At 56.0% G+C, this 25,965-nt stretch overlaps 8 protein-coding genes across 8 annotated transcripts; 6 read left to right on the top strand and 2 right to left on the bottom strand.

Annotated features, from left to right (window-relative positions):
• Positions 1 to 1,798: 1,798 nt before the first annotated feature.
• Positions 1,799 to 4,579, top strand: LTR77_009788 (uncharacterized protein; the record flags this gene model as incomplete). The annotated part of the gene is made up of 1 exon (XM_064807014.1): positions 1,799 to 4,579. The coding sequence occupies one exon, from the start codon at positions 1,799 to 1,801 to the stop codon at positions 4,577 to 4,579; it is 2,781 nt and encodes a 926-aa protein (XP_064654830.1).
• Positions 4,580 to 5,041: 462 nt separating this feature from the next.
• Positions 5,042 to 6,714, top strand: YEY2 (Valine--pyruvate aminotransferase; the record flags this gene model as incomplete). The annotated part of the gene is made up of 2 exons (XM_064807013.1): positions 5,042 to 6,156; positions 6,210 to 6,714. 2 exons carry the CDS (start codon positions 5,042 to 5,044, stop codon positions 6,712 to 6,714), a joined length of 1,620 nt encoding a protein of 539 aa, XP_064654829.1.
• A 1,690-nt stretch (positions 6,715 to 8,404) lies between these two features.
• On the top strand, positions 8,405 to 10,831 carry LTR77_009786 (uncharacterized protein; the record flags this gene model as incomplete). Its single annotated transcript, XM_064807012.1, has 1 exon — positions 8,405 to 10,831. The coding sequence occupies one exon, from the start codon at positions 8,405 to 8,407 to the stop codon at positions 10,829 to 10,831; it is 2,427 nt and encodes an 808-aa protein (XP_064654828.1).
• A 976-nt stretch (positions 10,832 to 11,807) lies between these two features.
• Positions 11,808 to 13,837, top strand: LTR77_009785 (uncharacterized protein; the record flags this gene model as incomplete). Its single annotated transcript, XM_064807011.1, has 3 exons — positions 11,808 to 12,145; positions 12,201 to 12,901; positions 12,957 to 13,837. The coding sequence occupies 3 exons, from the start codon at positions 11,808 to 11,810 to the stop codon at positions 13,835 to 13,837; spliced, it is 1,920 nt and encodes a 639-aa protein (XP_064654827.1).
• Positions 13,838 to 16,005: 2,168 nt separating this feature from the next.
• On the top strand, positions 16,006 to 18,143 carry SEC63_2 (secretory subunit; the record flags this gene model as incomplete). The annotated part of the gene is made up of 2 exons (XM_064807010.1): positions 16,006 to 17,905; positions 17,962 to 18,143. 2 exons carry the CDS (start codon positions 16,006 to 16,008, stop codon positions 18,141 to 18,143), a joined length of 2,082 nt encoding a protein of 693 aa, XP_064654826.1.
• A 744-nt stretch (positions 18,144 to 18,887) lies between these two features.
• On the bottom strand, positions 18,888 to 19,685 carry LTR77_009783 (uncharacterized protein; the record flags this gene model as incomplete). Its single annotated transcript, XM_064807009.1, is given in 2 exon segments — positions 18,888 to 19,604; positions 19,617 to 19,685. The coding sequence occupies 2 exon segments, from the start codon at positions 19,683 to 19,685 to the stop codon at positions 18,888 to 18,890; spliced, it is 786 nt and encodes a 261-aa protein (XP_064654825.1).
• Positions 19,686 to 20,890: 1,205 nt separating this feature from the next.
• On the bottom strand, positions 20,891 to 23,593 carry LTR77_009782 (uncharacterized protein; the record flags this gene model as incomplete). The annotated part of the gene is made up of 1 exon (XM_064807008.1): positions 20,891 to 23,593. One exon carries the CDS (start codon positions 23,591 to 23,593, stop codon positions 20,891 to 20,893), a length of 2,703 nt encoding a protein of 900 aa, XP_064654824.1.
• Positions 23,594 to 24,030: 437 nt separating this feature from the next.
• LTR77_009781 (uncharacterized protein) lies at positions 24,031 to 25,570 on the top strand (the record flags this gene model as incomplete). The annotated part of the gene is made up of 4 exons (XM_064807007.1): positions 24,031 to 24,119; positions 24,259 to 25,021; positions 25,081 to 25,387; positions 25,497 to 25,570. 4 exons carry the CDS (start codon positions 24,031 to 24,033, stop codon positions 25,568 to 25,570), a joined length of 1,233 nt encoding a protein of 410 aa, XP_064654823.1.
• Positions 25,571 to 25,965: the final 395 nt, after the last annotated feature.

Here is a 25,965-nt window from a genome sequence, read left to right as displayed (position 1 = left end):
CAACCTCGTCTCGGAGAACGAGAGACTGACAGATGCGCCCGAATGGCCTCTTCCACTGTCTCTTGTCTGCCTGTCTACCCTCCCCCCTTGTGCGATGCCAGCTACAGCTCTGATATAGTCTAGCTTGTGACCTTGCAGGAGACACCCACTAGCTTCCGTACGCTCACAGCGAATGGCGACTCCTCGTCAACTCGAGCAGCCGCGAGCCTCTCCAACTGTGCGTTAGCTTCTGACGGTGCATATGACATCCGTTAGTGTCCGCGTTTTGGCAGCCAGTTGGAGATGAAAGGGCTTCGAGCAGCTTTGTGACTTTGCAGTTGACTTCCGACAGTGTCCGCGGCTCTATAACCAACGAGATCTGGAGCTCTTGACGTACATAGAGTAGCTTGTGACGTTGCAGGAGACAAGAGCTAGCGTCTACCTTCCTTGAACCTATTGGGCAGTACGGCTAGGAGGAGGATGAGTGCTTCTATGCTGGTCGTTGAAACGACATTGTTGTACAGCGACATTACAAACAGCATCGTGGCGATGATCTACGGCCGATCGATGCAATGGCTACCACCTCATCGTCTGCAAGAAGCTTCCGGTGTCATCCAGCGAGCGAGCGAGACATGTGCTTACGTCCCATTTTCTGGACTGATCGCCTCGCAAGGCTGCTATTGCCTCTCTTTTGCAGTAAACGAGCGCTGTTCGTCGCTGGCCTGGCAGGCCGTTCTAGCCACGACTTATGGTGCAGACTCCCGCCTCTCAGACCGCCTCGCCTGGGCTCAACTTGCTATACCTCCTCCCAAGCGAGCCTTGCGAGCTTCTTGAAGTTCCACCAAGGTCTCAAGCGAAACCTTTGCTTTGCTTGAAATGGCTGATTTGTGGGTCGCTTGCGAGCACCTCAGGAGCGACCCTCCTCTCGATCGCCAGATCAGTGTACGGGCGGAGAATTCGCCTACCAGTTACCGGAATACCTCCTTGTTCTAGGAGAACGTGAGCTGAGTCCAGGAAATTGTGCTCTTTTGCATGCCTACGTTGCTTAGTATGGTTTATGGCAACATCTGCTCTGCTTGGGCCCTAACATCGCCCGTAGTTCTCAAGCATGGCACGCTTCGTGTGTGTTGTCGAGTGTGAAGAGCCTCACGGGTTTTCACATCTTCCGCTTGACCACCTAATCTCGTCATAGTGCACTATGAGTTGGCTCCCATAGGATAGCGAACGTGGCATGGTGTTGGAGGTCTTGCTTATCTTTTCGTCCCTTCTACCGGACGCCCAGACGGCGCACGGTTGCACTCTGTTGTTCCTCCTGATCGTCTCTTCTGCCATCTTCAATCTTCCTGCAACATTCGACCCCATCGCACCCTCCTCGCCTCGCCAGCGTCTGTACGCAGCTTAGAAGACCAGCATACAATAGCGGTAAGAACTAGTATGGCCGCGCTGACGACCTCGGAGCAGGGATGCATTGGCGGCTGCGGGCATTGGCAGACCCGTGGACGTCTCCAGAATTACGTAGGCAGGTACCCGGGCGAACCTTGAAACACTTCACCAACGGCATCCTCACATGGCCTGCTGTGCCTCTCCGTTCCACGACATCCTAGGCCTTCTCTTCCTAGGCGCCACGAGCTGGGCACGATTCGCTGCATGGCAAGCAAAACATCAGTCATCCCTACTACAGATGGCCACGTGAAGACCTAGACAACACCCCGCTATTCTCTGTTTCTTTGCATATAATTCATTCTCTTTCCAGTCCTAGCATCTCTCTATTTCAGCCTCACGATCCTTACCCCCTACTGCGTCACGACGGTCCGCGAACATGGCGCACAAACGCCTGTCCTCGCTGTCGACAAACATGACGCCCGACGACAAGCCCCTCCCCGGCTCTGCACCATCCGACAGGAGCAGACTTAGAAAAGCCGCGCCTGACGGAAGTACTCCCCGATCAGCTTCAGGACAGTACATCGCACCGACAGGAACCCCAACCCTCCCGAGTCTACAAGAGCTCCAGCAAGGCTACAGCGCCGGCGCTCCGAGTCCGCTTATGCCCCCGCCAACGATCGGGGGCGGATCATATTCACGCTCCTCGTCACAAGACCGCAACTCGCGACCTGGAACGCCTGTGTCGAGTCGCCCGTCGACGCCGACGTTAGTCCTTCCCGGTCAGTCCCCACAGACGCCTACCAGCGGGGGAAAAGAGCACAAGAAGGAGAAAAGCTGGTTCGGGATGGGCAAGAGCGATGAAGGCGATACTCGAGGGCCGATTGCGTGGATTGCTGGACATCCGCAGCAGCCGCCGTACGATGCGCAGGGCCTGGTGAACGGACGGGCGATGCAGGATATGTGGGACGATGCGGAAGGAAATTGCTTGGTGTATCTGTTCCCGAGGACTATGGGAAAGGGACCGTCGTTCAAGCTTGATTCGGCGGTGTTTGAGTCGTCGTCTGTTCTCAAAAGGATGGCGTTTGGGGACCGCTACAACAACAACGGCATACAACCCGGAAACGACCAAAGGCGTCAACCACCGCTGGACGTCAGGACGCAGAGTCTCTCCCTGAACGACCCTTCAACACCCCCCGCCTCACCACCCCAACAACGCCGGACTCCTGGAAAGACATACACCATGACCTCCTCCTCCTCCACCGAATCCCGCGGCCACCTTTCCAACATCTCCGACACCCCCTCCGAAGTCCACCTCTACCTCCCCATCAAATTCAAAACCGACGGCACTTTCCCCACGCCCCTCCAAACCCCACCTCCTCGCAGCAAAGACAAAGACCGTCCCACACCTGCGGATCCCGTAATGGAAGACCTCCAGACCCTCATCGACATCCGGAACTGCTTCGCCTTCCTCTGCGGGCAAGCGCTCGTCGCGACGTCGAAGAAACACTCGTTATTCCACATCTTCATGACCATCTCTGGCATCCTCAAAGCCTACGAATTCTCGAATTTAGATGGGAGTACGTTCGGAGAGATTGCGAGTTCGAGCTTCGATGCGTACGTCGAGGAGCTCGGATTAGCGGACGTGCGGACGAGTCGGGAGAAGACGATCGAGGGAATCGTGTTGAGTGAGCGGATGAAGAGCGTTTTCTTGTTCAATGAAGCATTCACGCACGCGGCGGGGAAGCATGGGGAGTTGATCAAGATGCAGAGTCAGAAGTACGATTTGATAAGTTCAGTCATCCAGAATCGACTGACGCGCGCGGCGATGGATCTGGACAAGCGAACGGCGTCGATCCGTTTGTTCCTCACGGACTTTGAGTTCCCGGCTCTGTTCTCTGGAATTATGGCTTCCAAGATGTCCGACGAGCGAAAAGAGGGCGTGCGCTTTGAAGCCTGGAAAGAAGCCTTCCTCGGATTCAGGAAGAACCTTCTCGGCATGCTGAAGGCGAAATACGGCGCCTGGCCGCCCAAAGCCAGCAGCAAGAAGAACGACCTCGAGACCTCCGGCCTCAATCGTTTGGTATTGAGAGATCTGTACAACGACATGAGCTCCCTCTACGACCTCCTCGTCGACCGCAACAACCTCACCACCCGCACCGTCGACGGCGTGAGCCAGGACTCCGGCGCCCGCGAAGGTCCCACTGTCAAAGGCCTCCGCGCGGTTCTAAGTGAATACGACCGCAGCTCCCCTCCGGTGAAACCGCCCGTCCCCTTCGACCTCCCCTTACTACCGAGCATCAAATCCACCCGCCCAGATTTCGGCCAGGACAAGAAGAAAGACGTCAAAGCCATTGGCAAGAAATTGAAAGACGACGAGATCGGCCTCATCCTCCGCAAAACCTGGAACGAAGACGCGAAAGTCACGCCTTTTGTCGACATGTTTCGGGAAATGGAGAAGCGCGCGGCGCATGGGTGTACGATTGCCGAGTTGGTCGATTTGCGGATCGGACAGTGGATCTTCATGTACGTTGTTCTGCAGGCTCTGCCAATGCTGGCGTGTGATGCGCCCGGGTTGAAGTGGACGAAAGGGGTGGAGTATTTCCTCTGCGAGCCGCCGCGGGGTGGTGTGCCGTGGGCGAACCCGAATGCTGCCGGGGTTGGTGCGAGTGCGGGTGGGAGTCGGACGTGGTTTTCTGTCGGCGAGGGCGGAGGTGTCGTTAGCCTGCCGAGTGATGTTGTGGAGCACGGTGTGGAAGGAATATACAGGCGCAGTCACTGCTGGGTGATGGCGGAGCAGTGGACGAAGCAGAACCCCATCATGAACGAGGCGTTGCATGAGCAGGAGGCTATGAACGCCGCTGCGCTGCCCTCACGCACGAGTACGGAGGGCTTGCCTGCGCCTGGTCCGCCGGGGGGGTTGCTCAATCCGGAGAAGAACCGCGTCAGCAGTCGAGATCGAGCTTCGCACCGGCATTCTTCGTTGGGGATCGGGCTGGAAGCTCTGCCGTTGCCTATGGGCGTGACGCCGGACGGGGCGATGCCTTCTGGATATCCGCAATCTGCTGGTGGGTATGGGGGTTCGCCGGTGGGTTCGAGGCCGGTGACGCCGAATAACGAACGGCCGAAGAGCGCGCATGTGGTGGATAGCGCGAAGACTTTTGATGCGATTTTGGCGAGCGCGAATGTGGACCAGGGGAAGAAGAAAAAGAAGTGGTAGAGCCGCTTGTGCTGTGAGGGAGGTGGGGAGGATGAGTGAGGGTTGGGATATGTGGCATTGGGTTGGTTGGAAGTGATACCCTTTGATACCTTGGTATGGGTTGGAGGCTGTGTCGGGGCATTGGCGGTGTCTTCGCCTTCAGATCACGTGCACGAGGGATGTGCCTTCTGAGGCATATAGTGTATAGATAACGATGATGATCATGGACATGCGTGCAAGGGACCGTGCTCAGCCCAAGATGTTGCGGCTCTGAACAGCGCCCTCCTTGCATCAAATCGACCTCTGCTCCTCCAATGTCGTGTAATGTAGCTTTCCATCCCCGCATCAGAAGGCACAGCCTTGTCAACGTATACAAGGTACATATGTAGACTTACCACTGGCGTAAGTTCAGGCTCCATCATTCCATCTCATCTCCAAGAGCTCTTGCCCGCACCTCCACCACCACCACCTCTATCACCCACGATGTCTCACCCCTCCATCTTCCACATCCTCATCCTCCCCGTCATCCAAGCCCTATTGATCTGCCTCGGTCTCGGCCTCGCCATCTTCGTCCTCATCGTCCTCCTCCTCGTCCTCCCCCACGAATACTTCATCTACCAACCCCGTGCCATGGCCGCGCTCAAATCCACAGAGACACAAATTAATCTCCTCAAAGGCCAGCCATCTCCTTATCTCCTCCCTGCCGACCTGCTCAAAAACGCCGCTGCGAAAGTGCTTGACGACCGGGATATATACCGCAAGGCGCTCGTCTACGGCCCAGACCCCGGTTACGAGCCTTTACGCAACAGCATCGCGAAATGGCTTACAGCCTTCTATCAACGCCATTTACCCTCCGACGGAACGGACGCCCGCCGAATCTGCATCACAGGCGGCGCATCTCAGAATCTCGGCTGCATGCTCAACGTCTACACCGATCCCTGGTACACGCGGACAATCTGGATCGTAGCGCCGGCGTACTTCCTCGCTTTCCGTATCTTCGAGGACGCGGGATTTGGCGGGCGGATGAGGGCGGTGCCTGAAGATAGCGAGGGGGTGGATATAGACTTCTTACGCGAGGAGATACAGAAGAGTGAAGAGGAGGCTAGGAAAGAAGGGAGGGATACGCCGATGTACAAGCCGGGGAGGCAGAGGGCGAAGTGCTATAAGCATGTTATATACTGTGTGCCGAGTTTCGCGAACCCAAGTTCAAGAACTATGTCATTGGATCGGAGGAGAGATCTGGTGAAGTTGGCGCGGGAAGTGGATGCGTTGGTCGTGGCGGACGATGTCTATGATTTCTTGCAGTGGCCGGCGGAGGCGGAGGAGGTGGAGAGGATAGAGGGCCGCATATGGGCCGAGGAGATGATTGAGAAGAAGGTCAAGCCTTTCATGGACGGGGTTTTGGGGATGAAGGCGACGGCGCATTTGCCGCGGCTGGTGGATGTGGATCGGGAGTTGGAGGGTGGGACGGAGAGGGAGGGCGCTGATGGGTTCGGGAATGCGTGCTCGAATGGGTCGTTCTCGAAGATTGCTGGGCCGGGGATACGTGTGGGCTGGGTGGAGGGGAGTGAGAGGTTTGCTTATGGTGTGAGCCAGACGTGAGTGGTTCATCCTCATCTGGTGGGAACGGAGCTGACATTGATACGAACAGTGGCACAACGTGCTCCGGAGGCGCGCCCAGCCAGCTAACATCCACCTACGTCCATGAACTGGTCAATGGCGGAAAGCTCCAGGAGTTCATCCAGCATACGCTACGCCCTGCCTACGCGAAGCGGTACAAGCTGTTGATGAAAGCGATCGAAGAGCACCTGCTCCCACTCGGCTTCTCCCTCCCACAGACAGATCGTAAGATCATCGGCGGATATTTCACTTGGCTCTCACTTCCCGAAGGCTTGAAGGCGGATATATTAGCTACTCGTGCTAAAGCAGATGCAAATGTGATTATTGCGCCAGGAAGCATGTTTGAAGTCCCAGGCGACGACGGGCTGAAGTTTGAGACGAGCATACGGCTTTGTTGGGCTTATGAGGATGAGGAGAAACTTGAAGAGGGCGTCAAGAGGATTGGGGAGGTGGCGAGGGTGATGCTCGATGAAGCTGAGAAGGGCGAGTTTGTGGTTGTTGAGAAGGAGCGTGATAATGCGGCGGAGTTCAAGTGACTCCCATGATAAAAATGAGGGATGATGCTGATGGATGATGATGAAACGAACAAAGATGAAATACACACTGTCAGGCTCGAATGAGCATATGACACCCGCACATGTGCCACGGGGCCGTGGAGTGTGCGTGAGCTGCCTTTGCGCTGCTTCGAGAGCGTGGCTACCGGCCAGGTACCGGGAGGTTGTACGATGGATGACGATGCATTATGAAGATCGGCGAGACCGCATCATGCGCAAAGCCAGTCACATACTGACTCTACACCTCCTCTCCCGTTTGTCACCGTCCGTTTGTCTGCAACTTCCTCATCGAGCAGCAGAAGTTGTTCGTGAGGATGGCTGCAAGGTCCCAAACTCAAAGCCGTCGATCGTCAAAAGCTTGGCCATCACTTCGTGACGAACCCTGCCATCTGCCCCGATCGCGTGAACTCTCCGTCTCAAAGTTTCTGCAGCCTTTTGATCAAAGGACCACGTCCCGTCGGCCGTCCAAGATACTTGCGGTCGCATGTATGTAGCAGAACGAACGAATAGCTGTGCCACGACCAAGTCCCGCGACAGAGTCTTGTAGCAGATCCGCAACACTGCGTTTCGGAGATGGCCTTCGTCCAATAAGCGCACGCATCTTCCTCCCGACGGCAGTGGCGTTTGGCGCCGCGTCTGAGCGAGACCCTCTCCCGGCACAGGGCTGGGTGGTGTGTCGAGCGAGCCGACCTCACCTGCGTCCTGCTGCCGCAGCGCTCGTGCCCCTTACGCTATCTAGTCTCTGCCTTTGAAGCGGTCGTGGTTGGAGGGTAAAGTTTCGTTTGTCCTGCTCGGCAACCAGGCGGCGAGGCGGCTTCTTGGACTCTAATCTGGTCGTCTGGCAAATCGGCGTGTCGCCTGCTGGTCCTGCGATGGCGGACAAGGGTGTGCGCGATGGCGCTGCCGTCGGAGTATTTTGCTCGTTGGAGATGGTGAGGTGGTGGCACCTGCTCAGTTGTAGAAGAAAGACTGAGGTCCAGGAGGCTGGTAGATGTGATCAAAAGGACAAAGGAACAAGAGTAGGTGGTGGTGGTACTGTAAGACCACTTATCCCTTGATCATTTCATCGTCTGCCTTGAGAGAAGAGACCGAGGCGAAGGAAGGAGGATATAAAGAAGGAAGTTGGAAGGCAATCGGCAAGGGTTTGGAGTCTCGCCAGCGTGCAGACTCTAGTGGATACCGGCTGCTTGAAACAGGCGAAGAGAAGGTGTGACTGGAAGAGAAGGCATATTAACCGCGAAACCATCCTCGCTTGTACGTCTCTCCCATTGAGCTTCCTTATTAACCTCGTCGTCGCCTTCGTGTTTTACTTCTCGTTCAAGGCTTCGACATTGCCTCCCTTTGCCTCCCTTCGCTTTTTTGCGATTTGCTTTCTTTGTTCTATTGTTCTTTCCCTCTTGGGCGGGTCGCACCTGACAACACAATCCCTATTGTCCACGAGGCAGGCGCGAGACGTCACACCATTCCTTCCTCCATTCACGGCTTAACGCGACTTCACAACAATCGTTCCTGACACATATTGTGGCTGCGACACCTTCTTCTTCTGATTTTGCACAAACTTCGCCTACTCCGGCAACTCATTCTCTCGAACACGATCGAACTCAGTGCAGGCCACTGACAACAACTGCTCTTCAGCTATCACGACCAAAAATCGCACGCTCTCTCAGCAACCATGTTCACCATCAAGAGCTTGACGCTCCTCACCACTGCGCTGTGCGCATTACTCTGCTCGGCAAGGCCGGCGCCCCAAGGCACGACACCACCCACCGGACCCGGCGGCTACTGGCTTGCGAATGTCGACCACTCGAAAGACACGGTATGGGATCCCGACGCGGAAGGCGCACCTGCCGCCAACTACCAGATCTTCCGCAACGTTCTCGAGTATGGCGCGGTTGGAGACGGCAAGACTGACGACACCGCGGCCATCAATAAGGCCATGTCTGACGGAGAACGCTGCGGTGGCGGACCAGACACACCATGTGACTCCACCACCGTCTACCCGGCCATCGTCTACTTCCCGCCCGGCAACTACCTTGTCAGCAAGCCGATTGAGATGTACTACTACACCCAGATGATTGGCGACGCCACCGACCTGCCCACTATCTCTGCCTCATCCGACTTCGACGGCATGGCTGTCATTGATGCCGACCCGTACGCATATCTCTCCAACGGCTCGGCGGTCAACTGGTTCACCAACCAGAACAACTTCTTCCGCCAGGTTCGCAACTTCAAGATCGACATCACGCAATGGGGCGGCGGTCTGAGCGGTGCCGGTATTCACTGGCAGGTGGCTCAGGCGACCTCTCTCCAAAACATTGTCTTCGAGATGAGCGACAACCCGGCCACTGCCCAGGTGGGAATCTTTATGGACAACGGAAGCGGCGGCTTCATGGCCGACCTCGTCTTCAACAACGGTGGCAAGTGTGCGTTCTTTGGCAGCCAGCAGTTCACCACCCGCAACATGACCTTCAACAACTGCCAGACTGCTGTCTACATGAACTGGAACTGGGGCTGGACTCTCCAAGGTCTCACCGTCAACGGTGGTGGTACAGGTCTTGATATGTCCGTCAACCCAACCAACCAGTCCGTGGGCTCTGTCTTGCTTGCAGACACTGTCATGAAGGACGTGGAATATGGCGTTCGCTTTGCCTACCAGAACGACTCCTCAAACTTCTACCCCACCGGTGGTTCGCTCATTCTCGACAACGTCGACATGTCCGGCGTCACTACCGCTTCGGTCGTCGACTACAACAACAACACCGTGCTTGAGCCTATGAAGGTGCAGACGTGGGCTTCTGGTAACGGCTACCATGCGACCCGCCAAGGCACCGACACCACCTTGCAGGGCTCTAAGCAGGAGAATGCCATCATCGCGCCGAGGAAAGCTCCAAGCCTGCTTGACAGCAACGGCAACATCTTCACGCAATCACGCCCGCAATACGAGACTATGCCCGCCAGCTCTTTCCTTTCCGCCAAGCAGAACGGCTGTGCTGGTGATGGCTCTACTGACGATACCGCCGCCATCGTGAACCTCTTGAAGATGTCTGCCAGCCAGAACAAGGTCGCCTACTTCGAGCATGGCGCTTACCTCGTCAAGAACACCGTTCTTGTTCCACCAGGTGCCAAGATGACTGGTGAGATCTGGCCGTTGATCCTCGCGGATGGTCAGTCCTTCAGCAACACCAAGCAGCCGAAGCCAGTCTTCCAGGTCGGTAAAGCTGGCGGCGAGCAAGGCTCTTTCCAGATCAGCGACTTCGTTTTCGAGACACTTGGCCCAGCGAGCGGTGCCATCATGATCGAATGGAACATGCAATCTCCTCAAGGCGAGTCTGGCATGTGGGACACCCACGTCCGCATCGGTGGCTCAGCCGGCACCGACCTCCAAGGCCCTCCAGCATACGGCAACTGCCGCAAGAACCCAGAGTCCACCCAGGTCAACCTCCAGTGCGAAGGCGTCTTCATGATGTTCCACGCCACCCGGCCATCCTCCGGTATCTACCTCGAGAACACCTGGTTCTGGGTCGCCGACCACGACCTCGACCACGAGACACCTCAGCAAATCTCTCTCTACAGCGCTCGCGGCGCGCTCATCCAGTCCGAAGGACCGATCTGGATGTGGGGCACCGCCTCCGAGCACTCCATCTTCTACCAATACCAGATCGACGGCGCCCAAGCCGTCTTCTCCGGCTTCATGCAATCCGAGACGCCCTACATGCAGCCCAACCCGCTCGCCCCGGCGCCCTTCACCGTCAACACCGCCTACGACGACCCGCAATTCGCCATCTGCGGCAGCGGAACCGACGGCAGCCCGATCCCGTGCAAAGACGCCTGGGGCCTGCGCATCGTCAACAGCCGCAACGTGCTCATCTACGGCACTGGGCTGTACAGCTTCTTCAACAACTACGACCAGGACTGCGTCGGCACGCACAACTGCCAGCAGCACATGGTGCATATCCAGAACAGCCAGGTCAGCATGTACACGGTGAATACAGCGAACTCGGTGTCGATGATTGTGGATGACAACATGGGCACGGTGGCGGGAGAGGATAACAGGAACTGGTTTTGCGACACTGTGTCGTATTACTTTACGCCGCAGTAAGGAGGGAGAGTTGATTCGAGCAAAACTACTGCATTTTCCGCACGCAAGGGGTTTGAGACGTGCATGGCGTAATGGATCGAGATGGGTAAAGGGATATGGAGGTATACCCAGGGATCAACATGAGGCATTCAGATGGCGTTGCGCATATGGTTGGCGTCTGGGAGGTTTGAAGCTGCGCTATGGTAGCTAGGTGCCATCGAAATGATATGAGAACTTGTTCATGTCATTGCACTGACCGTCTCCAGTCAAGATGTCGACAGTGAAAGCGGCCCACCGGGTCAGAGCGAGCCGTGTAAGGGACCTTCTCACAGACGATAACAGCCCACTGGCGAGGGGGTTGTGGTCTTTTTGGTCGCTATCTCGTGTCGGAGAAGACTGCCAGCTATGATCCGTTGGCCGCTTTCACTGTCCATCGCTTGCTAGTCTTGCACCGAAGTGTTCGTATAGTGAGCGCGGAGGAAGTGTCGCATTGCCGATGGAGATGATCGTCAGTCGGCCCTCTTGTGCGCCGTCTGCAGTTCGCAAAAGGGCTAGAAGTCTTCATGGTCATGGTGCGCGACAGGTCGCAACGAGGGGGAGGAGTTGGTGGCGTTGCGATAAGCGCAATCGCTTATGTTCTGCCAAGCCCGCTGTATACGCTCCGGCCAACGACATGTCCTCCTTTGCGACCAACGTCGCTTCTCCAGTCATACTTTGCTCCCCTCCATCATTTCTAGCTTAATTGATGGCCATGTCTCGTAGCTCCTCATCGGTGAAGACCTTTGGGCAACGCCGATCTCGCGCAGCAATGCCTCTGAACGAGCGGAAGGGATAACAGCATCGCCGGCCGCTGTAGGTGAGGTGCGAGAGGTATGTATATTCCTCGTCTGCCCTCGCTATCCCGCTGCTACTTTTTCCTAGTCGTATCTCTCGTATCCCTATCGCTCATTCCATCTATCTCCCCTCCTGTCCTATGTTCACACTAGATCCCACAACCATGTCCCGCCAACCCATCTGCCAAATCCTCACCCCCGTCGGCATGCTCGGCTACGGCTTCGACGAGGCCGAGTTCCAAGCCACTCTCTCCCACCTCTCCACTAAGGAGATGCCGACGGCGATTGTCTTGGACTCTGGATCCACGGATTCCGGGCCGACGAAGCTGGCGAGTGGGAGCATGAGTTGTCCGAGGGACGCTTATAAGAGGGACTTGGGGAAGTTGTTGAGGGCTGTTGTTAACTGGAGGGTGCCGCTGATGGTCGGGAGTTGTGGAGGGGCGGGGTTGGATGGGCAGGTTGATGAGTTGGGGCGGGTCGTTGGGGAGTTGTGTGAGGAGAAGTGAGTTCATTCAGCGAAGTTGCTGTGTGGTGGTACTGTGCTAACGGACAGACAGTCACTACAAGCTTAAAGTCTTGAAGATCCACGCCGACATCCCGAAAGACCTTGTCACTGCGAAGCTCAGCGATGGCCGTATCACCGGCTGCGGCGCTGCTGTCCCTCAGCTGACCCAGCAGGATATCGACCAATGCAACATCGTCACCTCGCAAATGGGCGCAGAGCCCTTCTACGCCGCCATGAAGCAATGTCCAGACTTCGACGTCCTCCTCGCCGGCCGAACATACGACCCAGAACCCTACTTCGCCTACGCCACCGCCTGCCTCGAACGCTACAACCCGCAGTACAAAGCCGACCCTGTCTTCCGCGAGAGAGCAGAAGGCAGCATCATGCACATGGGCAAACTGATGGAATGCGGTGGCCAATGCGCCAGCCCTAAGAGCTCCGGCATGGTCGCTACAGTTTATTCAGACGCTACGTTCGAGACGGTACCCACTGATCCGGGTGCGAAGTGCACGCCGACTTCTGTTGCTGCGCATACGCTGTATGAGAAGACCAGGCCGGATATCCTGCCGGGACCTGGTGGGTGGTTGGATTTGACGGAGTCGAGGTATCAGCAGCTTGAGGATGGGAGGACGGTGACTGCGTGGGGTGGGAGGTATTTGAAGTCTGTTGAGCAGGGACGGCCGTATCAAGTTAAGCTTGAGGGGGCGAAGAATGTGGCTTATAGGAGTATGTATCTGGGGAGCGTTAGGGATCGTAAGTCAGACATCGCCATCATAGCCAGCGATGGGGTGCTGACAAGACATCGCAGCTGTACTGATCACGGAGATCGACAACCTGCTCAAGCGAGTCAGAGCCTACGCACGCTACCAGCATGAACAGCTCGAAGACAAGGATTTTGATCTAGACTTCCACGTCTACGGGAGAGGCACAAGCGAAATCGTTATCGTTGGAGAAGCGCTGGGGCCAACCCAGGCTCTTGCGTCCAGCATTGCCAATTCAGCACGCATAGCGACGATCCATGGACCCTACGCCGGCCAGAAAGCGAATTCGGGCAACTTCGCCTTTGGCGTGGCCGGTACGACTGAAGTGCCACTGGGCTTGTGCTCCGAGTTCTGCGTCTACCACCTCATGGATCTCGAACCCGGAGAAGAGACCTCGCTTTACAAGATCGGCTACTCCGAGTTCGACTTCGCCCCCAAGACGAACGGCGTCTCGCGTGAACCAGAAACTCCCACCACCAATGGCACCATCAAAGCCCACGCCGACGTCACCAAGAAGACCGCCTCCTGGAAAACCCCCCTCACCCCCAGCACAGTCAACCCGCACACCGCCCGCACCCTCGGCGACGCCGCCAAGATCCTCCGATCCAAGAACTCCGGGCCCTACGAAATCACTTTGGACATCTTGTTCGATCGGCCAGAAATCTACTCCGTCATCAAAGAGTCTAACTTTCTGACCACAGAAGTCGTAGCGAAGCTGTACGATCTACAGCCAGAGCAAGTCCTGTGGTGCGGGTATTTTGACCAGGCGCTGGGGTTCAAGGCGACGCTGCCGCGGATGAGAAAGCGGAGGATGGTGGCGAGTGGGGGGTTCATGGAGGGGGATGTGCATGGGAGTCAGGGGTATGTGGCTTTGATGGGGTTGGAGCTGCCGGAGGGGGTGAGGGAGAGGTTGAGGGCGCTGGCTTGAGGGGTGGGACCGTGAGGCATGTTGCGAAGAGGGGTCAGCAGGTGTCTCGACAAATGGAACAAAAGCTGAGGGGTCTCGGAACACCCCGTGGTCATGAGCCCCCAAAGGCGTTTTTGGAGAACCCTCCCGCCCATCAGTTTGACATACGAAATCTCGTCGAGATTGGGTGGTACACAGACGTCTGCTACACCATCACGTCGCCTTTGTAAACGCTGTCAAGCAAGATGCAGTGAAAGCGGCCCACCGAGTTATTTGGCAGGCTTCCCACAGACCCAGATACACCCGGAAAGCGCACATCATTTTCGTGGGCGGGCTCTGTTGGTCTGTGAGAAGATTCATCATTCGACTCGCCCTGACCTGGTTGGCGGCTTTCACGGTCTCCCGCTTGGGGCTGTCTCCTCCTTCCAATTGCTCTCAAAGCTGCCTTCGATACGCAGCGCCGGTAAGGTGCATTCCATTGGTGCGGACAAGGGCAACCACTGCTACCTCCTCCCGTACGCCACCCCTTCTGTAGTGACTGAGCACATGACATGCTGGCGCTGACGATGCTGACGCACAGCAGGAGTTGCGATACCCTCAACGCTGCTGCGTCGGGGATCATTATCGACTATCCAGGACACAGCCATCTTGCCAACCAGACAGGAATCGATGATGCGACGTGGAACATCGTTCGGTGCCGTCAAAGGACCATGCGGTGCGGAGGGGCCGGGAGGGCCAGTCTCTTGGGTGGCACGAGAGAGGCTGTGAAAGGAGGTTACGTGCAGTTATATGCTGGCAGGTGTCACATTAGCACAAGTGGCAAGGCATGCTACCATGTGTTTGCAATGAGCAAACACTCCAATTGAAAATGTCGTGCAACTCACAGTTTCACGTCCTTGGTGACTCGACAATTCTTTCTTAAGATCCGCCACGCTCACAATGTCTCGAGTGAGAGTTCAAACCATCTTTCAAAGGACATCGAGCGAAATACTCGGGTACCCGTCTTCTCCGCCATGGGTATCATTCAGTATCTACTTGCAGCCCTTCTACTGCTCTGCCATTCCGATCCGGTGTCCGCGATGCCGAAATCACAGCCTTCCCTGGACGTAGAGCATCTGCTCAAAATGTCATCAAATGACGCCACTGTCCTCAACAACAGCAGTCTGGCCCAATCTAAAGAAACGTACAAGTCGTGCGGCGTACGTTTTCCTGTTCACGGTCGATGCATGCCTCCGATGTGCGCCGGCTGACGCTTCATTGCAGGTTTACTTCTGCACCGAGCCAGAGTGGCAAGGTCAATGCGACTATATATACACGCTCAATACACTATGCTGGGCCATAGCGCCGCCGTTGTAAGCTGCAGCAGCATTCGTATAGAGGATGACCAGCTGACTACGTCGCTCAGCACCAATAACATCCGATCTATCGGCGGAGACCACGGCTGTGTTTGCTCGCTGCTGCCGCCGTATCGAGGGAGTGTACGGTTTGGATGATCTCATCGGGATTTCGTACCCAGGGAAGGCGGATTTGCTGGTGGACTCGCAGGTCCCAAATGCGATGAGCTTCACTTCGATCTGGTGTTTTGCTCTGGAAGATGTCAAAAATGAGGCTTGACATCTGGGATCAGCTGAGGGATATCAGTGATCGTGGAAGCGCTTGCTTGCCAAAGGTGTAATGGTAGAGTCATGTAAGTCATGCTTAGAGGCTGTGGGGAGCCATATGCCAATGTCACATGTACTGCAATCTCTCATGCTTTGGTAATACCTTATTTGCCATAGCAGCACAGCACCAGAAGTCGTCTGTAGCGGTTCAGAGACAAGGAGACCAATTTCCGTAGACGATGATTTCAAGACGTTGCCCAGAGGCAGCGTTCAGACATGTTAATGGAGTCTGTATATCCACGCAAAGTTGATGTCGTGTAAAGAAAGTGCTGCGTCTTGCAAAGAAAGTACCTCTCTTAGGGTTCGGCTCAGCGGAACGAGCCGGCGGCACCGAAAATAGAAGGAGGGACGTGGCATCTTGAACATTTGAATGGTAACAACATTTCTTGGTCTGCCCACTGCTGATTTCTTACACTCCTTAGGTGGCTTTCTTGCTCAGGATAATACTCTTGCGGTCGGTATACCGCGCAGAGTACCACTCCCTGCTATTAGCGCACCAGACAACCCACCAAGTCCCACAAAGAAACCATGTCCTCCGAATACAACTACGACCAGAATAGCGAATTCTTCCCGTTCTTCGTCCTGACCATTACCTCCCTTATCACATTACCTCTCACATACACCCTCTTGAACGCACCGTCAGACCAATCAGGCGCGAACAAAGGCCACCAGATCACGGCCGACTACACCCCCGACAATGCGGACATCATCGACACACAACGCGCGAAGCAGAAGCGCAAAGAGTTGAGGCTGAAGCGCATGCTCACGGCCGCTGCAGGATGGCTGGTGATAGGATATATGGTCTACCTCATGGCTGTGACGACCCGCACTTCCGCTGCGCCATGGGATCCTTGGAGTGTGCTGGACCTCTCCATGTCTGCTAGTGAGAAGGAGATCAACAGCCGCTACAGGAAGCTATCCAGGACGATGCATCCGGACAAGAGGCAGCCAAACCCTGCGCTGAACGAGACGCAAGAGTCGGTCAACGACGACTATGGCAACATTGTGAAGGCGTACAAGACGCTTACGGATGAAGATATTCGGAACAACTGGATTCAGTTTGGACACCCAGATGGAAGGCAGAGCACGAGCTTTGGCATTGCGCTGCCTCAGTTGCTCGTTGCGGAAGGAAGTGGAAAATATGTGCTTGTCTTTTACGGAGCGCTTCTGGGTGTGGGCTTGCCATGGCTGGTCGGGAAGTGGTGGTACGGAATGCAGCAGCGTACGAAGGAGAAAGTGTACGTCACAAGCGCGGGCAACATGTTCCGAGAGTTCAACGAGCGCATGGACTCGGGAGATGTGGCCGCAGCTGTGAGTAGTGCGAACGAGTTCAAGGACATCTTCGACGGGGCGCATGCAGACACCGGGCTCGGAAAGTTAGAAGGCAAGCTGAAGGCTGCGGATGATCTTGCGATCGGCATGTCGGCGAAGGACAGGAAGAAGCTGGATGAGATCGAAGACCCTGCTCGTAGGAAGACGCTCGCTCTTGTCTGGGCCTACCTTGCTCGCCTGAAGTTGGACGATCAGACGCTGGAAGTTGGAAAGTACGAAGTCGCACCCACCACTCTGCGGATGACGGAAGCCTTCCTGTCGATTGCGCTGGCTTATGGCTTCACCGCGCCCGTGTTCTCCGCCTTCCACCTCAGCCAGGATCTGGTCCAGGCTATTCCGCCATCATCAGCTCGACTGCCGCTCATGCAATTACCACATTTCACCCCGAACGTGGTAAAGTCTATCGAGCAATCGACTGGCAAGAAGGAACATCTATCGATCCAGTCATTCATGGCACTGCCAGCCGAACAACGACGTACACTAGCCGCTGCTGCAGGTTTAAGCTCCAACAACCTAGGCACTGCGGAACAAGTCGCTCGACAACTGCCTCTGATGAAGGTGGAGAAGGCTTTCTTCAAAGTGCAGGGCGAGAAGTACATCATCCCATCCTCGCTGGTGCAGTTCGTCGTCAAAGCACGCTTCATCCCGCCTGGCAGCACAAACGTGCCACCTCTCAACGAGAAGGACCTCCTCGACATCGATCCCGCAGATGGCGATCTCGCGGCACAGAAGCAGGAGCCAGAACAACACCCCATCCCTCTGGCGTATGCGCCTTATCTGCCACGCGACCGCGCGCCACGATGGCACATCTTCCTTGCCGATAACCGGCAACAGAAGATTGCGGTGCCACCATTTACATTCGGAATGTTCGACAAGAAGGCGTTCGATGATCAAGGCAAGCCGACCTTTGATGTGGTGACTCTGAAGATGCAGTTCCAAGCACCACCGCAGGCGGGAGAGTACCGGTTCCAGATGCACGTCATTTGCGATTCGTATGTTGGCTTTGATCACAAGGAGGAGGCGGTGATGAAGGTAGAGGACGCCAGTAAGGCATTGGAGGTGGACGACGATGACGACATCAGTGAGCCTGAGGAAGGTGAGTGCTGTCCTTACAGGCCCTACTTTGCGATCTAATTGCTGACACTGCCCCAGATACCATCGCCGGCCAGATGGCCGCTATGAAGGGCCAAACAACCGCTGATCCCGACAAGCCGAAGCGCAAGCGGGAGCCGAAGCCGAAAGTCGAGGAGGAGAGCGACTATGAATCTGGCACGGATGAGGACGAGGACAGCGAGAGTGAGACGGACACTGATACTGATAGTGACGATGAGTAACATGGCACTACCGCTGTGTGGTCCATGATGAGGCGTTCGCAAGTGGGCAAAGGTCGGCAGCGTTTGTGCTTGGTATAGTCATTGCTGTACAACTACAGGCTGCGTGGCAGTCCGATTCTGCCTTCTCCGCCACACTATCGCCTGCTATAGAGCCTCCCGTGAGGCGATGGGGCTCCTCCTGTCTCGGAGAGCCATGCTGTCCGTCCATTATGCCTCGCGTCTGCTAGGCCCGCCATTGGCTCCAGGAAGGCAGCCGCTAGGTGGTGTCTCCTGCAATGTCACAAGCTAATCTACATTCGTGAAGAGCTTCAGATCTCGTTGGTTGTAGAATGCGGACGCTAACGCATGTCGTCTGCAAGGTCACTAACTGCTGCAGCGTCAAGCCGCAGGCGACGTAATAGGAGAAGAAGTGGCAGTCTCCCACCATGGTTCTCCGAGACAGCAAGAATCGCATCACCCAGCAAAAGGCTTCATAGCACCCGATGGTGTCACGGAGAAGCCTGACTGCCACTTCCCTTGCTATGTAGCTAAGCGGTGGTGAGAAGCACGCGCATGCTGGCGAATGGCATCTGCGAGGTCACAGAATGAGATAGGAATACCACACAAACGGCTATGAGAACAGCGCTTTGATTGAGGTCTTCTACATCATGCAAGCTGCCATTGATCAGTTTAGCCTTCTTCTTCCTCTTCGTACCAGTGATGAGATTTGGAGGATGGTGTCTGAGCATTCTCAGCGATGGAAGGTTACTGCTCGTGACTGCTGCCTGCAATTCCATGACGAGCAGCCGCTTCCATTGCACCCGCAAAATCGTTGGGAATCCAGACAAGCTCGATCCCTTCCGTCGGATCATCATCGCGCTCTCCACGCTGCCACTCGCCTTGGAAGCGTTGCCTGAGATTCCAGATGTCCTGTGCTGTCGGCGCTACGTTGTCGATTCTCGGATCGTTGTTGAAGTTGATTTGAGCAAGTACACGAGCGTTGCTGTCACCGTGAGTTGTCATGAACTCCCAGCGACCTGGAACATCGGGAACTTGGGACGGTTCAAAATAGCGCTCGTCCGGATAGAAGACCGTACGTGGGCGGTCGAGGTCGCCCATGCCATCCAACGCACCGAATTGTCGTGCCACAAGAATGTCTACAGGAGTTTCAAGACCCAATACCTGAGCGAGCGGCGGATCGTGGACAGAGTCCAGCCATTCAAAGCTGCCAAGGCCGTGGGGCATTTGATTCAGGTCCGGAAAACCTTCAGCGTCTCTTGCTTCCCGCTCCTGTCGCTGACGTTGGATGGCGCTGGGACGGTTGATGTACTGAGAGGGGAGAAAGTTATTAGCAGCGCCCGGCTGTGAGGATGCGCGAAAGGTTGCCGCAGTCTCCTCCAGCCATTTCATGCCGTCTTGGAGAAAAAGGAGGACAGTGCTGTCTGACTGCATGCTTGGGTCGTTGTCTGCGGTGCGGAGAATCTATGTAGATACGTCGGTTTCCGAGACGGCGATGAGCGAGGACAGCTGGAAACCGTCTCGCCAGGCGTCTGAGCTCGACATCATTGCCCACAGGGAGGTCATAGATGTATGTGTGCCCTTCTGGTGGCCGTTGCGGGTGGAGAGGATCTGTCGGGTATCTGAAAGTCTGGTACCAGGGCGGTGGAAGTTCTGGAAATATGACTCCGGCGGCATCAGGCAAACCGAGATGGAAGCTCTCAGCATCACTTTGCATGATCTGATCGTAGGATGTCAGGAACCAGTGGGGTAGACCGCTGTCGTGAGTGTAGTTTGCATACCACTGATGGGAGTATGGAGGTGGACCATCTTCCTCTTCATTACGAGAGTGGCGGAACTAGGTGCCGTTCTCGTAAACTGCCATCAATCGAGGAGGGGTGAGTAAGACGAAGGTGAACTGACGTTCACTGTGGAGACGGTTGATGAACACGTAGCCTTCTGGATAGTTCACCAAGTTCGCTAGGTCACGACGAGCTTCAAAGCGGCGGATGAAAGCTGCTCTCTCTGCAGGGCTGGTTGAGTCTTGGACATTCAGTTCTTTCAGGACCTCACCAAAGTCTCATCAATCCGGGTGAGGACGTTAGGGAGCTCATCTTCGCTTTCGTTGGCAGCGAGCTGTTGTGAGGGCGCCATAGCCTTTGCGAATGCCGATGGGTTGTGTACTGGACGCCATGTCGAATTTTTCTACACGGCCACAGAACCGGAACAGCCGCCTGCGCTTTGAGAGCTGAGAGCTTTGTGTCTTCCAGCACGCCTCTCCAGCTGCTTCTACAGTGTGCCATGTTGGTAAGGCTCGTAGAACAACTGTGACGCTTCAGTGAAAGAGGAGAAGGTCCTGATGCTCAAAAGAAACTTGAAGAACATGGCATGGAAGTAATCGCAAGGCTAGCATCACGCGGTGGAAGGACGATAGAATTCGATGTTTTCGAAGAAGCGTGAAAGAACGAAGATGGCCCAGGTGGCCTACCTACTTGTGGCCGTTTCGGCAGCGTTGACAGACGCGGTGCAGAGCTGAAGATGAACGAACGTGTGAGCCTACCCTTCCAAGCATCAGCAGTCGTCTGCTGCCAGATGGCAAGCAGCAAGCGTACCTTGAAGATGCTCTGCTGCGCGACATCAGCTTCACAATATCCATAACTCCGGCCAGTGCCAACTGTACACATCGGTGTTCCTAAACCAGTAGCTGCAATGTCGCGCCCAAACTTGCAGATCAGTTTCGGCGTTGAGCCGCCCACAGCGGTATCTTACACTCAAGTACTCAACCCCAATCCCCTCCTCCTCGCCCCCTGCACAGCCTCAAGACACCTCCCCACCGCCTCCAAATCCGACAAAAGCGTCACATGCCCCCTCTCACTACTCACAACCCCACCCCTCGCCACCTTATACCCCGGCGGCACCATCGCCGCCCGCGCAAGCACGACCCCATCCCCACTCGCAAAAGCCAGCTCATCATACGCATCCGCATGCTTAATCCCCTCTCTGCCATCGACTTTCGCGCCGTAGACGGTAGGCGTGGATTTGCCGTAGATGACCGCGTTGGGAGGGTATTTGTTCCCTTCGGCGTGGGCGGGGATGAAGTCGAGTTCTTGTTTGAATTTTTTGACGGAGGCAAGGGTGCGGGTGAGGTAGGCCATGGCTTTTTCGTGGGGCAGGGTGACAGCCGTGCGCGGGGAGGCGACGGCGTCGGAGTTGTTGCGGTCGATGTTGCCGTGGGCGACATTTCCTTTGCTATCGGCGGTGTCTGGGGCCATGAGTTCGAGGCCGGCGGTGCCGGGGGTGGTGGTGGAGGGGTCGGCTTGGTCCTTGGAGCGGAGGCTGGGTTTTCGAGCTCGGCCGGGTATGCTTGGGAGAGCGGAGGCCATAGAGCTGACGTAGCCTGTGATGCCGCCGGGCTTGGGAGGCGCTACTAAGGGTGGTAGTGGACGAGCCACGCATGGCGAGAGTCGATAGTCAACCCATGTCTGCGGATCGAAGAAATCGACATGGTACCGCTCCTTGGTGTTTTTGTCGAAGAAGCAGTTGCCATCCAAGGGTAGAAGTGCGAAGCTCGTCCTGATGGAAAAGTTGACCTGCGCAGTCAATACGCGATCGCTCAGAAGCACTTCATCTCCGTTTCGCATTGGCCCAAGGATGTTGACGCAAGTGTTCGGCACCCCAGCGTAAATCACACCTTTGAACAGCTCCGGCCGCTGATTGACGGCATGGCGTGTGATGAGGCCACCAAGCGAGTGAGCAATCACCGTAGCGCCTCGTCTGTCCCTAGGAGTGAGGCGCTTGTTGCAAGGTAGACCTTCCAGAAACTTGATGAGCTCGCTGGACAGATACGCAGGATCCAGTCGCCAGTCGTAGCCATAGTCGTGCACTCTTAGCTTGCCGGTGCGAGCATTCTGGCAGTTGCGCAGCCTTTTGAACAATCTCCTAGCAATGTCCACAGGCCCAATATGCGTTAACATGCCACCAGCAATGACGCTCTCCGAAGCCCTGGCATCGTCGCCTTCTTCAAAACCGACCTCAAGGTTGACTTTGCGAAGATTCAAGCCCACTTTGACAGGAACCCAGACCTGTCGATTTGGAGGCTCAGCAGATCGGAGGATCGAGCCTCTGTAGCCCCCAAGTACCACCACATCGCCTTCAAGCTGCTCCAAAGCGTTTGTGAAGTGTGGATGGCTTGCTGCTCTTCCGGCTGTAACGTCGGACGCTGCTGCCTTTGCAGAAGTGTAAGGCTGTCTCGTCATGGGATCGACGGGCTGTCTCTGGTTCGAGGCTTGACTCAGATCCCGCGATGAGCCCTGGGAGGTATTGTTCGATGGCAACGCGAGGCTGTTCCTCTTGTTCAGCGATCCAGCACGATCCCGCATGAAGTCCGGAGTAAAGTTGGACAGGTTGGGCAGCTTTATGCTAGAATCCTGCCAGCTGTCTTTGATAGCTTTGATTCTGCTGTTGACCTGGGCCGAGACGTCCTCGAAGCGGCTGTCGTCGCCGAGAGATTCCACGACGGACAAAGTGCGTAGAGTGGACAGAGAATGATCAGAGGTACTCCTTCTCAGCAGCCTCGCCGGCGTTCGATCATCGTAATTCCTCGGCTGTGGCGATTTTGCACGAGGCGTCGCCGTTGGGGTGCTCTCTGAGCCTCTCGGCGTCGGCGTACCAGAAGGAGGAACACGTCTATCACTGTACGACCGCTGGCGAATAGCTGGAGACGTATCGGATCGGTGGGGTGAGGGAGATCCGCTTGGCCTTGGTCTCGTCTGCGAGTCATTCGACCCCCCGTCATGTGTGGCGGCGAAAGGCGATGGGAGGGAGAAGCCTTTAGGCATAGAGGGAAGACTCGACATGAGAGACTTCTGCCATCCTTCGGGAGCATCGGGCCCGCTCGAAGCTCGTCTTCGGTTGAAGATGCCGTCAAAGAGCCCTGCTCTTCCTTTGCCACCAGTTTGCCAGCGGGCCTTTGAGTCTACGCGCCATGGAGATGGGAGTTGAACTGGTGTCCTTCGGGGTGACCGTTCTGGGAGTTCTATCCGGCTTGGAACCTCCTCCTCTGCTCTCGCGGGGGGTTGTTGCTGCTCAACTGGCTCGCTTGGCTCCTTCGACTCTTCGATATCCTCATCCTCCTCCGGTTCCTCAAATAGCGTGCCTTGAGCCCCATCCGTGGAGAAGAAGTCTCCTGCTCTTTCAATCACAGCCGCCTTCTCCACAGCAGGGGTCTGCGGCGAAGTGAGGCGAGTCTGTTCGCGGCTAATGCTGACCCCAATGGCAGTCCGAGCATCTTCTATTGGTATGTCCGGCGCGTCGGCGGGTGGTGTCTCATCGTCGGAAGATACACCCCTCTCTTGGGCGGCTACGATGCTGTTGTAGTTGATGCTCGCCAAGGCGGGCGTGAGGTCGAGTTTGAGGCCTCTCTCCTGTCCACCGTCCTGTCTTTGACCCTTGCTATCGTCTTGTGCCTCTCCCATATTGACAGTGTGTCATGCTATGCCGGTCCAACAATTCAGTCCAACAGAACCTGGCTGGCGTATGCTGTTCGACCTCACGGAGGCGATTGACAGTATTCAAGCAGCTTCCACCGTCGCCACTGATCCATATCGCGGCGTGGCTGTGGTTTAGGTCCGCTCCGAGGGTAGATGGGACAAGAGACCCACGCCATGTTCGTTCAGTTATTCACTTGCACTTGATGCCGTCACGGTCCGGCAAGTGTGGGCATTCACAGCCACGCTCCTTCTAGACAAATGGGGCGGCTCTCGGATCTAAGGCCGTCCGAGTCAGCGACGATTTTCCTTGTGCAAGACTTCACCACAAGCAGTTGCCAATACCGCTTAAGGAGAAGCGACATTTTTAGAAGAACGGCAGGCTTGTTGTTGTTAAAGGCAAACGATCGCCTCGACCGCTAGCAATGGCGGACGATGCAGCAACAACAGAGGTAGACCCGCTGAGTGACCCGCGAGAGCAACGAGTACTCCTTGCCGCCCTCAACTCCTTCAGGTAAGCATTCAAGAAACACGTTCGTAAATTTCTCTTCTTCGTTCATATTGCCTTCTTAAACGATATCCAAATTCCATCTCATTTTGCATCCGCCACATGAACGACCACGATCCTGTTCTCACACTCAGGGGCCCAACAGACAATACCGACAAGCCGCCCACTACAACATAACCCACCTCCGCCGGCAATCCTTCTACAGCCTGCCAGCACAACACCTAGACCTCCTGTGCGAAGAGCCCTTCGACATCCCCAGCTTCCTCCGCCAAGTGGACGCCGCAATCGACTCCAACGCCGACCTCGCCGAAGCAATCTACAACAATGCCCTCCAAATGTTCGACATCGACCCTACTGACCCCTCAAACTCCACATCTACCACGCCCGGGGATATGGACAAAGCGCAGTCCACCTTGAAGCAACTGTATCGTGACTGGTCCTCGGAAGGTCAAGCAGAGCGTACGGCCTCCTACACCCCGGTCCTCGAAGCGTTAGAAACGTACCTCCCCGCCACCCCTCCACAACGACATCAATACCAGATCCTCGTCCCCGGCGCCGGACTTGGACGTCTCTTATTCGATATCGTAGGGGCAGGCTACACGGCCTCTGGAAACGAGATCTCGTACCACCAAACCATGGCGTCGGCGTACATCCTCAACGCTTGCCAGCGAGCCGGGCAGCATGGACTATTTCCGTGGGTGCAGGGGTTTAGTAATCATTTCTCCCGTGAGGACCAGCTGCAGAAAGTAAAGGTGCCGGATGTTCTGCCTGCGGAAGCGTTACATGCGGCGGGGGAGTCGGAGGTGCATTGGAGTCAGCGGATGAGTATGGCGAGTGGGGATTTCTGCGTGGTGTATAGGGAGGCGGATTATGAGGATGTGTATGATGCTGTGACGACTTGCTTCTTCGTAAGTGGTTCAACCTTCTGCCAGCTGAAAACGAATTGGTGCTGAAGCGTGCGTGCAAGATCGATACAGCGCCTAACCTAATTCACTACATCGAAACCGTTAAGCACTGCTTGAAGCCTGGTGGGCTCTGGATCAACCACGGACCGCTGCAGTGGCATTTCGAGTCCACTCAGACGCCCGCGGAGGCGGCCAAAGACGAGGACGGCGCATCTCTCGCCGAAGAGAAGGGGCTTGGGTCAACGAAAGCCAACGAAGGTATCGGCGAACCAGGCTCCTTCGAGCTCACAGACGTCGAGGTCCGGCAGCTACTGGTGCGGTTGGGGTTTGAGGTGGTGATGCGGGGTGTGGCGCCTGGTGGACGGACTGGTGAGTTGATCCTTAACCTTACGTAGATGCTGGCAGACGAGAGCAGGGGTAGAAGGCGGTTGACGATGACAGGGAACGAGTGTTTGCTGACTATCGACTTGTAATTCAGGGTATATCCAGAACCCGCAAAGCATGCTGCAGACCGCTTACCGACCGTCGTTCTGGGTGGCGAAGAAGCTGTGACATCCTTCTCGTAGAGCCGTCAGGCAGCTGATCCGGACGAGCGGCAGTACAGCAGCACGAAGCGTAGTGCGCTCGCGGAGAAGATGAAGAGGATTATCTGGTCTTCGCAGCAGATCAGAGTTGACGTATCCCTCTCCCCTACAGCATCTGGGACTACGTAGCTTCTCATCAGCATCAGAGACATATTTCCGCCTTCGAGAACCTACCGCTCGCCCGTCGACAGCCACTGGCGTTGATCTACTCTTGCCGCGGTACGAGTATTGATATGTTCGACAGCTTGGGTTATACATACGACCATGTACATACATCGTTATCCACATATTCCCTTCCCTCCACCAACTCTACATCTACCTCGCGTTGTCGCCCAAATGTGATTCAATGCCATATCATGTGCA

The sequence above is a fragment of the Saxophila tyrrhenica genome (genome assembly GCF_035928015.1).
Source record: "Saxophila tyrrhenica strain CCFEE 5935 chromosome Unknown scaffold_19, whole genome shotgun sequence".
NCBI lineage: Eukaryota > Fungi > Ascomycota > Dothideomycetes > Mycosphaerellales > Extremaceae > Saxophila > Saxophila tyrrhenica.
This window is presented reverse-complemented; position numbering and strand designations above follow the sequence as displayed.